The following is a 17,867-nucleotide window of genomic DNA, read 5'->3' as shown; positions in this document are numbered from 1 at the left end:
GAGGATCCTTGAGACGGGACGTGGCTGGATAAAGCCACGTGGAGGACAGGGATCCAGCCCTGTCATACCAGGTCTGTACCATAGGCTCCACCACTGACCCCACAACATTCTGCAGTTTTGAAGTGGTTGGGACAATAACAGAATTTCCCAAGCAGACTTTTCCCTCTTCCACTTGACAATCCTGTCCCCCACCCCCACACAGAGGGTGATGCCCCCAGGACAGCTGTGTCAGCTGTCAGGCCAATGGATGTGTCAGGGCTGATCGAGGATGGATAGGTCATCGTTAATGAGTTAGTGAGTCCCATCTTCCCTCACGGGCTGGGGATGGATGGCTCTGATGACCGCTGGGCCTGGCCTCCCACTGCTATCCTTCATTTATGCCTCCCAAAATGACAGTGGCAGGGAACACCCCCTTCCCCCTGTAAGATCCAGTCTCCCCATCTCTGAGGCACCCATGCAAGGTAGGAACAGAGGCGTTAGAGCTTCATTAGGAACCAGCCAAGGGCAGAGTCAGCAATAGTGGCATTTTAAAAATTGTGGGTGGGAGGCAGGTAAAAGCCTCCTCAGCCTAGGTGTGAGGTCACCTGGGGCTCAAAGGACCTCCAGTTGCCTGAAGGCAGGGCCTCCACCCTGAGTGCCTCCCTCACCTCGCAAAGTCAGGTGCTCCCCCTCAGAACCTTTCGGGATCCTGTTTTGGCTTCTCTACACCCTGGGGAGGGCCAAGTGGGGACTGGGGAGGAGTCCTGCCTTCTCAAGGGAGATCCCCTGTTTCCCGGAACCACTGGCCTCAGTCAGACCTTGATCCTGGGGTCCCTCCTCAGAGGCTAATTAACTAACTGTGGTCCAAATTCCATGTAAAATGTGGCCTGATTTCCACCCTGGGTCTTGTGGACAGGAAGGGAAGCTGTGTCTAGGCCCAGGGTTCCCAGAATGGTGCCAAGCTCTGCAGGGGCACCAGGGTGCTGGCAGCTCCGGGGGGACATGAGGAGCTTTAGCTGCCAGGAGCTGGCTGTGCTGATAGACGCTGGCAGGCAGGCAGAGGGGTCCCGGAGCGCTCAGCTGAGGTAACAATATGCCCATGAATCATATTTACAAACACTCTAGTGAGCAGGAGATGGATGTTAATTAAATACTCACATCCTGCAGGGCCTGCAGAGCAGTGAAGAGGGGAACATGATTGCAGTGCTGCAGGAATGTGGGCAGGTCTTACTAGAATGATTAATTTTCAAGTTACCAGCGCTGATGCAGTCACCACTAAGGGCCGGAAACCCTCTTCAGCACTCCCAGCCCAGGCGGGCAGCCCTGGGAGGGAGAGAGACACTGAGCTTACTGGTGGGGAAGAAGCCGACCAGTGCACCAGCCCTCACCTTCCAGGCCCATCAGGTGGGGCTCCCAGAGCTCACCCAGCTGCCTCACTGAGGGCAAGAAGGGAAAGGCTTGCCCTGGACATCTGGGAGGCAGAGCAGCTGTCCTGCCCCCAGCCCCCAGGAGAAGCCTGGGGGCTCCGATAGACCCCATGCCCCACATCCGTCAACCTCGATTAGAGAGGCCGCAGGGAGCCGGGGCTGCTGGGGATGAGGGTGAGGAGGTGGGCGTTGCTCTTGTCTAAAAGACCATTAATCCAGTAGTGGTGACTGAGCCCCATGACCAGCGGCATTGTGCTGGCCCGCACGCACCACGCAAGGGACTGCGAGCAGTGATTGATCAGGCACCAATGGTGTCTCTTTCTTTATGGACTTTCAAAGGCACCATTTGGTATCGTGAGCAGGCTATCGATGAGAGGCAGCTGAGCCCCCTGTGGCCACCTCCAGGCAGCAGGTGGATGGGCCCACGTGGGGGACGATCGGAGAGCACGTCACATGCTTTGCACTGGTAGCAGGATGGGCCTTCCCGGTGCAGAGCTGTTGGCCATCAATTTACCTTCCCCTTCTGCACTGAAGGGAAGCTGGAACAGTTGCTGTGTTTTCTGATAAATTATGGCCACCCGTTCCCCAGCCTTGCACCCAGAGGATCCCAGCACTTGTATAAATCAGACTAATGAAAGTTCAGGTTGTCATTTTCAAGAGCAGGCATTCATTCTGTAAACCTTCATGGAGTGTCCGCTAGGTGCCTGGGCTTGCGCTGAGTACTGGGGATGTGGAAACAAACCAGAGGTGGCCCCAGCCTGAAAAAGGTCCATGGGTTTGTGGGGCAGGAAGCAGTGACCAGGCAGCCTGGTGGAAGGAACCCGCTCCATCTCCTCCCAACTGTGTGACCTTGGGCCAATGTCTCAGCCTTTCTGAGCTTTAGTTTCCTTTCACAGGATGGTTGTAAAAATTAAATGACAGTCTGCCCGGGCATCGCCCAATGTCTGGCACCAGGAGGCACCATAAATGGTGAGTGACCGGTCTTTCTCCTCTGCTCCTATGCACCTGGGGCTGTGGAAGTGCTGAGGAGGAAGTGCTTGACTCCACCCCAGGAGACAGGGAGGATTCACAGAGCAGAGGATGTTGTAGTGACACTTCTAGGATAGGGGTTCATTATGGGAGGGCTGAGAAAGGACTCGTGCAGGAGGGAGGGTGCTGAGAGGGAAGAAGAGCTGGGAAGTAGGAAGGAGCCCCAGGTGCTGGCCTGCGGAGTGTGAGGCAGCGTGCAGGGTCACAGTGGAGGCTGCACTGACTGCAGGGATAGTGGGTGGCGAGACAGTCTGCTGCAATGGTTCTGGGATGGGCCTGGCTCGAGAGTCCTGGGGCTGGACTGAGAAAGCACATCAGTGCATGGTGGGGTGAAGACAAGAACATGGCTGGGACCCAGGAGGGGCGCACATAACCAGACAGGGCCAACAGAAGGACACATGCTCACGGGCAGGGAGGGTCACAGACACACACATGAGGACAACAAGACATAGAACATCCCTGAGCATGCAGAGGGATGAACACGAAGAGAGGGAGACATACACAGACAGACACTTGTGCCCAGTCAGACACACAGACATGCAGCCACAGTTTGTAGATTCGTACAACAAAAGAGGGTATGAATGAATGCACAAGTGCAATTATGGAGAACATGTCTCCAGATCATGACATGGAAATGGTGACCAACTCATTCCAGTTTGCCCAGGACATTCCCATTTCACCACTCAAAGTCCCACGTCCCGGAAACCCCTGGGTCCCAGGCAAAGCAGGACAGTTGGTGAGCCAGGACTAAGCCCGGGTCAACAGAGACATGGACCTGTCACAACCCTTTCACTGGTCCTGGTTTCAAGCAGAGTTGTCCTCATTAGCACTCAGGGGTCACACAGCCCCGAGGCTAGAGGGCAGGGAATGAGAGCTCCAGTTCACCCCACAATGTGACCTGGGGACAGGCACCCCTCCCCCACTTCTAGGTTCCTATCTGCACAATAAAGCAGCAGAGGGAGTGGTAAGAGCAAAGATCTAAAGGCAAGCCCACCTGGGTTCAACCCAGCTCTGTTTTAACCAGCTGAGTGAGCTGTGTCCCCATTTGTGATGAGTATCACTCCCAGAGGGCAGTGGATAAATAATGGATGGATAGATAAGTGAATGAATGAATGAATGTTTACGAAGCACCTACTACAGGGTCTGGCATAGTCAATGTTTAATGTCTGCTACTTGCATTTATTTTCCTGTGGGCTCCATGATCCCCAGACACCCCTGACTCTCCACTAGTATACCTTCTACTCCAGTGGTCCCCAACCTTTTTTGGGCCACGGACAGGTTTAATGTCAGAAAATATTTTCACGGACCGGCCTTTAGGGTGGGACGGATAAATGTATCACATGACCGAGACAAGAGTCAAGAGTGAGTCTTAGACGGATGTAACAGAGGGAAGCTGGTCATTTTTAAAAAATAAAGCATTGTTTAGACTTAAATATAAATAAAACGGAAATAATGTAAGTTATTCTTTCTCTGTGGACCGGTACCAAATGGCTCACGGACCAGTACCGGGCCGCGGACCAGGGGTTGGGGACCACTGTTCTACTCCATTAATCTAGAAGACCTCCCCCCACACCCAGCAGGGCATGTGCAGCCCCACCCCCAGACTTCCCCAGGAATCCAGCTCTTCTTTGTCCTGGTCTGCTCTCAGATTGTCCCAGCAAAGTGGCCCTAGCCCCCCTCCCCTCCACTGTGTCCTAAAGACCCCCACTGGGACCCTCCTCAGAGCCCCCAGCTTTCCGGACTGAACTCTGACCTCCATTATTCCAGCCTGAATTTGGCCTGCCGGAGGGCATTGGGGCCAGGCCAGCAGGCCCTGGGAGGCTGGGGTACTGGCATGCCTCCAGGCAGAAGAAGCAAACCTCAGCAGAAATGTCCCCAACAGGGACAACAGAGGCAGGTCAGTGGCCTGGGAGAAGCTGGCAACATGGAGTTTGCGAAGCCAAGGCAGGAGCTGCCGGAGGACCAGCAGAGAACAAACGGGTCTTGGAGAGAAGGCCCAAGCTCTGAAATCCACATGGGGGGTGGGGGGGAGGTAACACCAGGAATTGGCTGCAACTGCAGCCAGCTGAGGACATCCACTTTGGCCTGGACTCTGGGATCCTCTGATCCTAAGGTGAGGCTACCTGATACCAAGGGGAGCCCATTTTATAGGGCTCTCCTTGCAGATGTCCGCAGTGGAGCTGTCAGGGGCTCAGAGCTCCAGTCCTCTGATTCTGCAGTTTCCTATTCAACAGGCTATTCCCCTTTCTCCGCCTGTTGAGATCCTAGTTATCCTTCCAAGCCCTGCTGGAGCTTAGTATCACCTTCTCTGGGAAGGTCAGATGCCCCAGAAGTTAGATGTCCCCCACCCCCATTCACAGCACTTACACATTGTCCCAAACCTGATCTTGGTGCAGCAGCTATCTTCCCCCAGCCTGTGAGTCCCGCCATGTCCCAGCCACGTCCCTTCACCTCCGAATCCCATGCCTAGCCCAGTGTATTTTTTCCAAAAACACTGAGTGAGTCAGTGAATTTACTCGTGGATCTGATGTTCCAAGTCTTTCTGCTCCACAGATGCAAAGGTCAGTGTTCCAACCGAAACCAGAAGGGGATCCTGACCACAAGCACATGTGTGTGATTGTGCAACACGCACACAGGGCACCCTTGGACTGTGCTAGAAACCACAGACGGAGGCTTGAGTGATAGTGGGCAGCTGCATTCAGCCAAGAAACCACCTTTGCCTGCCCGCCAATGCAATCTCCTTGGACCAAGGAGCAAGGGGCCGGAGTTTGACTCCCATTCTTGGTCACCCAGTCAAGGCCCTGCCAACCTGCCAGACTATGTGTCACCAGAATTCTCTCTGAAACTCCAAGCCCTGTCACTAGGCCTCCTACTCCCCCACCAGAGCTCCACTCTGAAGCCTGAGGTACCTCCCAAATTCAAGTTCTGCGCTGTATGTTACCCACACCTCCACCCCATACCAAGTTTTCTCTATCTTCCCCCAGGGCACCACACTAGTTCCAAACCAACTCTCCTCTTCCTAAAGGCCCTCGAGGACGCTCCCCCCTTTTTCACTAAATTTCACGCTCTGAACAGTTCCAGCTGTACGCCTCTATGAACCTCAAAGCTCTTACATCCAAGGTGGACTCTGTGTCCTTCCTATGAAATTGACCAGCACACTTGGGTTGGTGGCCTTACTTTCCACGCCACCTCTCTGTCAGAAACCGAGCACATATACGCCCTTGTCCTTCACCTCCAACACTCAACCAGTCACCTGTCTCATTGATTTTACTGTCCAAACATTTCTCAGTCTGACCCTTCCTCAAGCTTGAGCCCTCTTTATTTTTTGCCTGGACAACTGCAGGACCCTTCATTGGTCTCCAGGCATCAGCTCTCCATGTCCCTCAATTCACCCTCCATACTGACCACCAGAGGGATCTGTTTAAAAGGCAATCTGACCAAATCACTGCTCCTAAAACTCTTCCTTGACTCTTGCTGCCTTCCTGTAGAACGGACCATAGTAAGTGCTGCAGGATACTCCACAGATATGAGACTCAGGGGTTCAGGAAACACTGCATACCTAATGCCTCTCTTTAGGATTCATAATACACATCAACTTTATCAGTATCTTGAACGCCGTCCTGCCAGCCCCTGACATAACGCACCCTCAAGCCCCTTCATTTTCTTCCCACCTACTAAGACAGAAACCTGGAGTCAACCTGGCCTCTTGCTCCCACGTCCCCTTCCCCTGCAGGTACAGTGAGCGGGTCATGGAAGACTGCAGGGCCAGCTTGGCTGTACAAGAACCATCACCTGGAAAGCCTATGAGTCACAGCTTTCTGGGCCCTGCCCCTGACTTACTGAATCCACATTTCCAGGGCTGGAACCTGGGAATCTGCATGTTGAGAAAGCTTGCCCAGGTAGCTGCAATGCCCAGCTCAAATCACAGACTGGCATAAGGGAAGCACCTTTTTTCTCTAACCTGTCGCCTCCCCGACTCCACTGCCAACAGCACACACCATTCTTGCCTACACAGGGCAAGGGCCCTCTTCTTGTGTCCCTGGCGATGTCTGCCCCCTTCCATCTACTCTTCACACTGAAGCAATGGCAAATTGACAAAAATGCAATAGAACCAGGGCTCACCTCTACCCAAAGCCTTTCTAGGCGTCTTTGTGGCCCTAGGCACTTAGTGAATGTCTTTTGCTCACCTCCTGCCTCACCTGCTTCACACCAGCCGCACTGAGGCACACAGTCCCTCAAACACACAGCTCTTCCTTGGCACAAGCTGTTTTTTCCCCTGCCCTGCCAACGTAAAGGACTCACAATCTTGCAGGGTGCTGGGTTCCATGCAGCTGTGCACAAGAGGGTGCTAGGAGAGGGGTTCAGGCTTTCCCAATTTCTTGCTCTCATTGGTCTTGTTCAAGTGGTTGGTGAGTATGGGATGTGGAATGGAATCTACAGCTCAGAGCAGAAGGGATCAGCTGGGCACACCAGAAAAACGGCTGGGGGTGGGAGAGAGAAGCTCCCATCCACTGGTGGCCCCACTATTTTATATTATGGATATTTTCAAACACACACAAAAGTGGAGAGAAGGGTATAATGCTTCCCCAAGTCCCCACGGCCCAGCTTCCACAATTGTCCCCTCGTGGCTCATCTTGTTTCACCTAATCCTCTCCCAGCACCCACTTTAAAAAGATTGGCTTCAGGTGTGGCAGAAGAGTCCCCACGTCCAGCTAGAAGAGAGCGGGTGCCAGGCCTGCACCCTGGAGACCCAGTTGCCCAGGGCATACTGGGGGCTTAGGAGGTGGGGTCTGGGCTCCCGCCCTGCAGGGGCCGCGGGGGCGGGGCCAGGGGCGGGGCTGCAGCGGGCGGGTGGGGGGCGCTCTCCGTAGACTTGGCGCGCGCTGGGCGCAGAGCGCAGTCTCCGCGGTGCAGCTCCGAGTGCGCCCGCCGTCGCCGCCACAGCAGCTACCACCGCCACGCCATGCCTAACTTCGCCGGCACCTGGAAGATGCGCAGCAGCGAGAACTTCGACGAGCTGCTCAAGGCCCTGGGTAAGCTGGTGCGGATGCTCCCTGTTGGTGCCCCAGGCCCTCAGGGGGTGGGTTTTGGGGACTGACCCCCGGCAGAAGAAAGTACCCAGGGCGATAGATCCGAGGCGCATCCCACCAAGGAGCGGGAGTGGAGCCCGCAACCCCTGCGTACAGCGCACATTGCTGGGTGCTGGGAGCCATCCCCGACGGCTCCGCCTTTATCTCGTGCTCGATCATCGCGAGGAAAGATTGTTTCTGGAATCCAAGGAGAGTCAGGGACTTTAAATTTTGGGGACTAAGTTTGAAACCCGGCCCTGACGCGAATTCACTGTGCTTCCCAGGAAAAGCCGCTTACCCTCTCTGAGTTTCTCATCTGGAAAATCAGGGCGAGGGTAAGGGGAGGAGCAGCTCCGTTTTAAGGCTCCTACCTGCAGTTAGAGAGGGTGTGCGAGGTGCCCCCAGTCCTGGTACTGGAGCTCGCGGCACGCGTGTTTCCTGGCAGGTGTGAACGCCATGCTGCGGAAGGTGGCGGTGGCGGCTGCGTCCAAGCCGCACGTGGAGATCCGCCAGGACGGGGACCAGTTCTACATAAAGACATCCACCACGGTGCGCACCACCGAGATCAACTTCAAAGTCGGAGAAGGCTTTGAGGAGGAGACCGTGGACGGACGCAAGTGCAGGGTAAGCCCAGAACAGGCATCGCCCGGTTCCCAGAGTCTCGCCCATAGACCACGCCAGCCAAGCGCACCCGTCCCCCACTTGCAGCCGGTGCTGAGCTTTACTGGCAGGGTGCGTGCACCGGCAGTTTGTAGAGATATCTGTGCAGCCAGGTGCCCCGGGCTCGGTAGAAAGCTCTACCCCTTCCCTTCTAACCTCGTCCCTAAGCCTCCTCCCCAAGTGCTAATAGCCGCGCCGCGTTCCCGCCCAAGTTTCTGCAGCGCTTTGCAGTGACCCCAGGTGCGGGCAGCACGGGAGCAAGAGGTGAAAGGATCCATCTTTCTGTCGCAGGTGGATCGGCAGGCAGCTCTAGCGTCCCATCCCCACGTCCTGGGCCCCTTGGGACGCTCTGGGTCCAATTTCAGGACGCTTGGGGGCCGTGGCACCTCTCCCGCTCGTCCTTACTGGTTCCTTAAAGGAAAGGTGGAATCTGTCCAAAACCAGGGTAGATTCTGGCTGGGAATGGAATAAGTGCTATCAGTCCTCAAGGGCAAGAGTTTTGTATTTCTCTGTATATCAGCCCCGGATTTACACGGGGGTAAGGGAGAGCAAGGGGCTATCCAATCCTTTTTCAGATGATCAAGTTTGCATTTGGTTAATCTCAGAGTGGAAGGGAGGATTGGTTACTTGAGTATTTTAAGGACAGATGGAAAAACAATCGCTACTGCCACCACTTACTTAAAAAGTGACAAAATGTCTTCCTTTCCCTGGTATTTAGAAAAAAGAAAAACTAATGACATTCCAGAGAGTGAGAAATTGCTTTTACCTTTCCTGAATGGTGCCTGTCTAATGTACAGAGCGGGCCCTCTGGGCACTGGGCTTAGAACAAGGACACAGAGACACAGCCCCGGAAGCATGCTGACCCAAGTAACGATATTTGACCCCTAGAGTTGGAACAGCCTGAAAATGATGTCCAGGCTTGGAGCTGGGGGTATCCGAGCCCCTGTCACCACATTGATTGTAAAAACAGAAGAGCAGGATAGCGTCATTAGAGAGAAGGGCTGGCAACAGGCAAGGCTCAATTTGGGAACATGGATGGTGGCTACTGCCAGAGACGCAATTCTGATAAAAATTCAAAGGCTCACAGGACAGCCTGAGTGGGGCTTTGTCCCCACCGTGCCTGATGAACTACCCCATGTGTGAGTTAGAAAACCAGTGTGTGCACATTCTGTCCTGGGTCCCCAGCCCTCTCCGCAGCTCTGCTTTATGCAGACACTGGGGAGATGGCAGGAAGTCCCTCCTTTTGCTTCCCACCCCACCCCCCAATAGCATAAGGACCCTTCAGAGTGTTCTGTTTTCTTTAAAAAATTTTTGCCTCGAAGGTGGCAGAGTTTTTATCCTCAAAGCCAGAGACACTGAGTTTTATCAGAGCTGGCCGATGGGGTCAAACAAACAGAAACGAAGGCGTTTTCCCCAAATCCCTGCAAGGAACAGAGCTCCTGATTGCCTGTGGGTGTGGTTACAACCATAGTGTCTTAGCTGTTGTAAAATTTTGTAGCTCTGATGTGAAGATTCTTGCTTTTAAAATCCAAAGTGCTTGAAGGTTTGTCCATAAACGAATCATTGCATGCTCTAAATTTTATTCCTGGAGCTGTAAAGCCTGCCTGAGCCTTCGCTGCTTCAGTGAGTGTGTGTGATACCAGGTATGCATATGCCCCATAAATCTGTGACTGGCGCTCTGATTCTGGACTCAGAGGTGTGGCAGAGAGGTTCTGAGCCCTGCCGACAGGGATCATGTGTTGCTTCTCTGCACAGCAGTTATTCTCTGGTGCTCATTGTTGTCTGTGCTCTCACTGCCACGATCGTAATTAATGTCACTAATGGTTTTCCGCCCGCAGAGTTTAGCCACTTGGGAGAATGAGAACAAGATCCACTGCACACAAACTCTCCTCGAGGGGGATGGCCCCAAAACCTACTGGACCCGCGAGCTGGCCAACGACGAGCTCATCCTGGTGAGGGCCTTTGACTCAGTCCCCCAGATGATGCCATAGGAGTGTGGTCCTTCCTCACCCATTCAGGGAGAAACACTGTTTGCCCTGGGTTAAAATGCAAGTAGAAAGCCCGAGATGACAGATTAGGTCAAGGGACATCATTGTTCAGATGGGGCTGAGTAGGGGCTAGAGGCAGGCTGCTGTCACCATCCAAATTTCTCCCTGCAGTGACTCAGGGACTGGCCCTGAGCCAGCCTCCCCTCCCCAGCTCCTGATGCTTGGGCTCTGTGAGGTCTCAGGGTTCACTCTTTTCCCTTCTCACTCCCCTGGGGAATCTTTCTGCCTGGGGAAGATTTCAGAAATTTCAGCATGCCAGGTTTGGGAGCCTTCAGAGAACATTTTTTCTTTTTTTCTTTATTCATTTTTAAAGAGGAGAGAGAGAGGGAGAGAGAGAGAGAGAAGGCGGGAGGAGCTGGAAGCATCAACTCCCATATGTGCCTTGACCAGGCAAGCCCAGGGTTTTGAACCGGCGACCTCAGCATTTCCAGGTCGATGCGTTATCCACTGCGCCACCACAGGTCAGGCCCTTCAGAGAACATTTTTGTTCCCACCTTCCAAACTCCCTGTCCCCAGATTTACAAACTCCAATGGCCAGGATAGTAGTGCTGACTTGGGAACTGAGTGTAACAGTTCTGAGTGTAACAGTTCACATTGTGTCTGAGTGTAACACAATGTAGAGGCTGGGGCCTTAAAACTGGAGAGGGTGGGCTGTACCCTAAAAGTATTCAGATTAAAACATTCTGGCCACAGAGAATTTATCTGGCGAGGCTAACTTAGAAACCTATGTAGTTCAATCACATGCCTCGTCCCCCTTTACCCTAGACAGGGAGGGCAGGACACCCCATGCTATTCTCCCTCTGTGTTCAGCACAGCAGACCATGCTTTCCTGGCAGCTACCTTTTGTCCCCCAGATCAGAAAATGGAAAAGCTGTTGCAGGTCACCAAGAAGTGATATCCTTTGTTCTCTTCAGACATGTTAACACCCCCTCTAAGACTGCCCGCCTGCCCACTTGGCAGTTCACCCTGAAATGTTGGAAAGGACTTGCTGCCTGACCGACCTGGGCATGGCCCTTCCATTCCTAACCTCTAAGAGGCGGGGCAGGGCTAAACTCTGGTCCCTGAGGTCCCTCTCAGCCCTAAGATTACGTCCTTGTTTATTCTGCGAGGAGATCTGAATTGCGCTGTCTTTGTTACTTTAGTCGAGGTCACTTTGCCTGGTTTCTTTCTCCTCTTGTCCTGGAATGATTTCACAGGCTCTCTCCTTTCCTAGAGAAAGGACTGGCTTGCTTGCAACCTGGGTATGTTGTTTCCAGAGAGGGAATACCTGATAGGGTTGGGGGAGCAATTTGAGACATGGACATGTAGGGGGAAAGGACATGTATGGTTCACTGCTCCCAGAGTTAGTAAAGAGGGAGATGGTTTTAGCATTCTTGAGCATGGCTGAGGGCAAAGTAGGCTCGGTTTGCTCTTTAAGAAACTGATTTTATTAAGCTCTTTAGTATTGGAGCAGCCAGAGCACAGGCCCAGTTCTGCCAGGCTGTAGAGGACCCCACCACCTCCAAATCCCCACTACAGCCTCACCCTTGCATCCTTCCCTGGCTGCCGACCTGCACGTGTGCCTCAAAGGGAGCATTAATTATGCGCATTTGGGGTTTGCAATGTGGGCTTTTATTTTAAGGGTTATCCTCGTTAATACATTCAAATGTAGGGAGACACTGGCTTGTATAATTAGAGGCAAATTAGTTATAGTGACATTGAAATAAGCCATCCCAGGGCCCAACAGTACATCACTACCGAGCTCGAAGTTGCCTTCTATTGAAAACTCTCTATCTGCCTCAAACCACTCTGGTATAGTCTACCATTCTGGGAGTCTCTTATCATAGTTTCCAGGCTGAGAAGGATATTTCAAATGTGGTTGGAAACGTGGTGATTTCTTCTCATGTCCTGAAGCCATTTGTCAGCTTGGGTGAGGTGTCAACTCCAGTCCTTACAGCACAGATAGTCTAGTGTCCAAACGTTGGCATTCCAGTTGACACTCCATGGCCATAGTTTGGTTCTGAGAGGTGAATGGTGGTGGTGGGAGCTCCTTGTCCCCAGCACACACAATGGTTTGCTTTCCTCACTAATGCAGAGACAATAAAGAGAGCAGGACAGCCTGACCTGTGGTGGCACAGTGGATAAAGCATCTACCTGGAATGATGAGGTCGCGAGTTCAAAATCCTGGGCTTGCTCGGTCAAGGCACATAACAGGAAGCAACTAGTACAAGTTGATGTTTCCTGCTTCTCCCCCCTCCTCTATCTAAAAATCAATAAATGAAATTTAAAAATGAAAGAGAGCAGGATAGAGAGGTTCCTAGAGCAAGTACAACTGTGCCAGTGTGACCAGGAGTTCCCTTCTTAGGAAAGAAACCAGGGATGAGGATTTGCTTCCCTAATAACCTCTAATGACTAGTGTAAACACGCGCTTTGGGACGATGTCCTACCACGTGCTCTGTGAGAGCATCTCATTACCAACAGAGGGATCAAAGTGAGGATCTGAAGAGCCAAGCATATCCAAGCTCTCAGTCTAGAGCTTTTAACCATGCTGGAGTCCCCGGCCCCTCTGAGAATCTGAAAGATGGGGACCCTCCCACTGAAAAATGTCCATCTGCACACAGACACCCACATCAGGTCCACAGCCTGGGGAATTCTTGTTTTTTGGTTTTGTTTTTTAAAATGCATGTTGGTTTCCCTTTTCATTTCCTGTGGGAGCCCAGGGGAGCAGGCCTGTGTGTAATTGCTGATTTGGGAGAATTTGCACAAATTACTCATGGGTGATATGACTTCAGCGGCCAAAAGAAAGCCATCCTTCTTCTGTGGAAGAGCCATGGATTTTAACTGGAAAGAGCCTTTGGGATCACCCTGTTCAATTCCTCCCTTCTATCCATAAACTGTCAGGAAAGGGACACATGCCAAGCTCTGATCTGGGACCAACGCTATGCTTTTGTAGCTGAGACCTCTTTTCTAAGTTGCAGGTGACTTGAGTGTTACTTTTTCTTTTTGTGACAGACAGAACGAGGGGCAGATAGTGACAGACAGACAGGAAGGAAGAGAGATAAGAAGCATCAAATCATAGTTGTGGCACCTTAGTTGTTCATTGATTGCTTCCTCATATGTGCTTTGATTGAGGGGCTACAGCAGACCGAGTGACCCCTTGCTCAAGTCAGCAACCTTGGGCTCAAGCTGGTGAGCCTTGTTCAAACTAGCTGAACCCTTGCTCAAGCTGGTGACCTCAGGGTTTCGAACCTGGGTCCTCCGCATCCCAGTCCGACGCTCTATCCACTATGCCACCGCCTGGTCAGGCTTGAGTGTTACTTTTACAGCATCTCAACTTCCAGTCTTGCTTCTTGGACGGCACTTCTGCACTCTCTCTGCACAGCCCTCCCGTCAGGCTGGACAGCCCTGGACCTCAGGGCTTCAGCTGCCCAAGGCCCTGGCTCCCTTGAAATACTTTGAAAAAAGACAGAAACCACTTCAGAAATGTCCAATATGACAGTCTTCCTTTCAGTTTAATTTCAAAACCAAAGCCAGGAAACTTGGATTTCTAATGTCAGCATTCACCAGTTCCAGAAGCAAAGAAAAACTACATATAACAGAATTCTATACCCAGTTGCCTCTCTGCCAAGACAGGGCTTACGGGAGGAAGAAAGAAAGAAAAAACTGTTAGCACTTAGCATGAGCCCATGGCACAGGAAATTGAATGTCTGTTTCAAAGAGTTTTTAACAGGGCAGTAAGTGGCCTTATTAGTGATATGCTTTAAATGTTTTCCTTCCCTTCTGCAGACGTTTGGCGCCGATGACGTGGTTTGCACGAGAATTTATGTTCGAGAGTGAAAGCAGCCAACTTGCTCTTACTTTGGGAGTGCGATGCATGTCCCCCTGAGGAATGTCATAGGTCTGAGCTGCCAGTGGATGTCCCCTTCCCCTGTGTCAACATTAGGTGATTCCATTTCCCCAAGCCCGTGCTGTAGTGATTCCCCTGAGGCATCTCTGCCTATGTCCCTGGTGCTCCATAGTTTGGCATCTGCACGGTTTCATCATTAAACTAGTTGGACATGTCTCAAGGTGTCTCCCGTCTTTGCACTACCTCTTGGTTTCAACATGGGGCGTTGTGTGCGTGCTGTCCTGCCCCCAGCACTGTGCTGCTTTGGGCAGTGCGCTAGCCTCAGCCTGCTGCCCAGTGACGGGCTTAGAGCTACAGCAGAGGCTGTAAACTGGACTCCCTACTTTGGGTCCAAGTAAGTGCAGAACTTACTGTGGTTTTTTTCATTGAATTCATTGGTATGTTGGTGGTTCCAAGGAAGAAAGAAAGGGGCAAGTTCAACAGGGTTAAGTGACTAGAAGGGAGTGTTTATGTGGACAGGACTCAGAGAACCAACCAAGCATGGGAGACACTCGGGGATTAGCAGCAGCCTAGCCGATCCATTCCCCCAACCCCTCCCTGCCCCAGGCCTGAAGACGGAAGAGACAGAGGTGTCACTAGCCCACAGGAGCTATACCCTGAGAGCTGTGAGGAACTGTGGCAGCACACAGAGGAACAGCCTCTGCAACCATGGCCCCAATGTTCATAGGTGGGTGGGGGTCTCTTTGGCTTGGAACTGGGGGATTACGGATCCTGACCTCCCACCTTTCAGTCTGATCTACTTATTGTGCCCATTAGCCAAGCCTGGCTGGAATCTACAGGGCAGGAGAGTGGGTGTGGGAACTGGGGGAGATGAAGGTGTTGTCCAAAAGAATCATGCTCTCAGGACATAGGCAGAGAATGCAACTGAACATGCAAATGGACAACAATCCACAGTTGCCAATTTTTACTTTTTTTTTTTTTTTTTGTATTTTTCCGAAGCTGGAAACGGGGAGGCAGTCAGACTCCCGCATGCGCCCAACCAGGATCCACCCGGCACGCCCACCAGGGGGCGATGCTCTGCCCATCGGGGCATCGCTCTGTTGTGACCAGAGCCACCCTAGCGCCTGGGGCGGAGGCCAAGGAGCCATCCCCAACGCCCGGGCCATCCTTTGCTCCAATGGAGCCTCGGCTGCGGGAGGGGAAGAGAGAGACAGAGAGGAAGGAGAGGGGGAGGGGTGGAGAAGCAGATAGGCGCCTCTCCTGTGTGCCCTGGCCAGGAATCCAACCCGGGACTTCTGCACGCCAGGCCAACGCTCTACCACTGAGCCAACCGGCCAGGGCCCTTTTTTTTTTTTTTTTTTTGTATTTTTCTGGAGTTGGAAACCGGGAGGCAGTCAGACTCCCGCATGCGCCCGACCTGGATCACCTGGCATGCCCACCAGGGGGCGATGCTCTGCCCATCTGGGGCGTTGCTCTGTTGCAACCAGGGCCATTCTAGCGCCTGAGGCAGAGGCCATGGAGCCATCCTCAGCGCCTGGGCCAACTTTGCTCCAATGGAGCCTTGGCTGCGGGAGGGGAAGAGAGAGACAGAGAGGAAGGAGAGGGGGAGGGGTGGAGAAGCAGATGGGCGCTTCTCCTGTGTGCCCTGGCCGGGAATAAAACCCGGGACTCCTGCATGCCATGCCGACGCTCTACCACTGAGCCAACTGGCCAGGGCCACGATCTGCTTCTTAACCCCTACTTACCCCCTTCCCCTTCTCTTTCTCTCTCTCTCTTCCTGTTCTGCAGCCATGGTTTGATTGGATCAAGCACATCGTATGAGCATTGAAGATGGCTCCATGGAGCCTTTGCCTCAAGAGCTAAAGATAGCTCGGTTACGAGCATGGCCTCAGATGGACAGAGCATTGACTCCAGATGGGGGTTGCTGGGTGGATCCCGGATGGAAGGAAGGAAGGGAGGGAGGGAGGAAGGAAGGAAGGAAGGAAGGAAGGAAGGAAGGAAGGAAGGAAGGAAGGAAGGAAGGAAAAAAGAAAAAGACATGTTTATTGACTCCTCACACTTTCACTGTCCAGAGCCCCCCTTTGCTCAAGGGGGATCTTGGGCCCCCTCTCAAAGATTTCACTACTCACACTGGAACTCCTCAGTGAGGGGTTTCGTGGCAAATCTGGAATGCAGCTCACACCGCAGCCTGCTCATTGAGGCCCAGTAGATCACCTCTGTGGTGATGACCTTGGCAAAAGCACCAGTGGTTCTGCCTACAGCCCTCTTCCCACAGTCCCAAAGCCACCAGGCCCTGATACATTGCAGCAGGGCTCTATTCTGGATCAGAGTCCATCAAGCCCAACACTGGGCTATCTTTTGTCTTCGGGGCCCTGAGGCATCTCTGCTCGTGTCCAGAGCTCTCAAAACCCCTCATAGAAACAGTTCCTTTAACGTCTGTCTCTATCCCATCCAGTCCAGTATGGGTGTGGGCCCCATACCATCCTTGCTATTCTGCTTGTTTCTCCTGTCTGGGGTTTGATCACTCACCAGAAACAGCAACTCCATACCCAGTAGCCTAAAAATACAGTTTCATGTTCAGAGAGCAGGTGCCGAAAGAGTTGCTTCTTGGAGGAAGGGGACTGAGGGGAGGGGACCTGGGTTGATATTCAGCCCTCACACTTAGAACATCGGCTGCAGCCTCCTTCCTTGAAATCCTGTTCTTTCTTCATTTTCCAGGGAAAAAAAAGGTACAGTGTTTCTCATTGCTTCTTGGAACACCACTCATGGGACAGTAATGTTCCATGGAATCCAGTCTGGGAATTACTGTTATAATCTTCAGTCTTAAAATATGCATGTGTACACATATTACATATGGCATATGATATAAATGTGCATGTAGGATGAAAACCCACACTGTCAAAAATGTCTCTAAAACACTATACTAAACATCTTACTCACCTGCTCAGTCTTCTTCACGGTTTACAGCAGAAAGGTCAAGCTCTTTGGCCTGGCATTCCACCTTCCATGATGTGGCCTCGTCAGGTACATCAGAAAGAACAGGGGTGTTGGTGTCAGAACTGGTTTCAACTCCTGGCCATACCCTTAGCTTGCACTCGGCTACAATATGGATTAAACTTGAAAACATTGCTTTATGTAGAAGAAGCCAGTCTCAAAGCACCACATATGGTATGATTCCATTTACATGAAATGTCCAGAAAAGACAAACCCAGAGACAGAAAGGACATTGGTGGTTGGAGGTGCTGGGGGGAAAAAAGTTTGGTACCGGGTGTTTTTGGGGGTGATGAAAATGTTCTAAAATTGATGGGGTGATAGTGCACAACTGTGAACACACTAAAAACCACTGACTTGAACGTTTTAAATGGGTGAAGTATATGCTATGTGAATTATATCTTAATAAAGCTGTTTTTAGGGAGCATTTGAGATCTTGCTTCCTGGCATATGTTGTTGGTTTGGATCAAATAAAGTCATAAAATATTTTTAAAGTTTTTTTTCTTTAGAACTTCAAAGTTTATAGTTTTAAAATCATTTATTTATTTATTTATTAGTTCATTTTTTCTGAAGTGAGAAGCAGAGAGGCAGAGAAACAGACTCCCACATGCACCTGACCGGGCCCCACTCGGCAAGCCCACCAAGGGGTGATGCTCTGCCCATCCGGGGTGTTGCTCCGTTGCAACCGGAGCCATTTTAGAGCCTAAGGTGGAGGCCATCCTTAGTGCCTGGGGCCAACTTTGCACCAATGGAGCCTTGGCTGCAGGAGGGGAAGAGACAGAGAGGAAGGAAAGGGGGAAGGGTGGAGAAGCAGATGAGTGCTTCTCCTGTGTGCCCT

The 17,867-nt window shown here is 52.1% G+C and overlaps 1 protein-coding gene across 1 annotated transcript; it reads left to right on the top strand.

Moving 5' to 3' along the window:
• Nucleotides 1-7,329: 7,329 nt before the first annotated feature.
• CRABP1 (cellular retinoic acid binding protein 1) lies at nucleotides 7,330-14,253 on the top strand. Its single transcript, XM_066239292.1, has 4 exons — nucleotides 7,330-7,468; nucleotides 7,950-8,128; nucleotides 10,003-10,116; nucleotides 13,978-14,253. The coding sequence occupies exons 1-4, from the start codon at nucleotides 7,399-7,401 to the stop codon at nucleotides 14,026-14,028; spliced, it is 414 nt and encodes a 137-aa protein (XP_066095389.1). The 5' UTR covers nucleotides 7,330-7,398; the 3' UTR covers nucleotides 14,029-14,253.
• The last annotated feature ends 3,614 nt before the right edge of the window (nucleotides 14,254-17,867 follow it).

This window comes from Saccopteryx bilineata, chromosome 7 (genome assembly GCF_036850765.1).
Source record: "Saccopteryx bilineata isolate mSacBil1 chromosome 7, mSacBil1_pri_phased_curated, whole genome shotgun sequence".
Taxonomy (NCBI): domain Eukaryota; kingdom Metazoa; phylum Chordata; class Mammalia; order Chiroptera; family Emballonuridae; genus Saccopteryx; species Saccopteryx bilineata.
The sequence above is the reverse complement of the archived record's forward strand: the minus strand, read 5'-3'. Positions and strand labels throughout refer to the sequence as shown.

Coding starts and splice junctions, on each gene's coding strand:
- CRABP1 (XM_066239292.1), top strand. CDS start 7,399: ATGCCTAACTTCGCCGGCACCTGGAAGATGCGCAGCAGCGAGAACTTC. Junction 7,469..7,949: donor CGAGCTGCTCAAGGCCCTGG/GTAAGCTGGTGC, acceptor GTTTCCTGGCAG/GTGTGAACGCCATGCTGCGG. Junction 10,117..13,977: donor CCAACGACGAGCTCATCCTG/GTGAGGGCCTTT, acceptor TCCCTTCTGCAG/ACGTTTGGCGCCGATGACGT.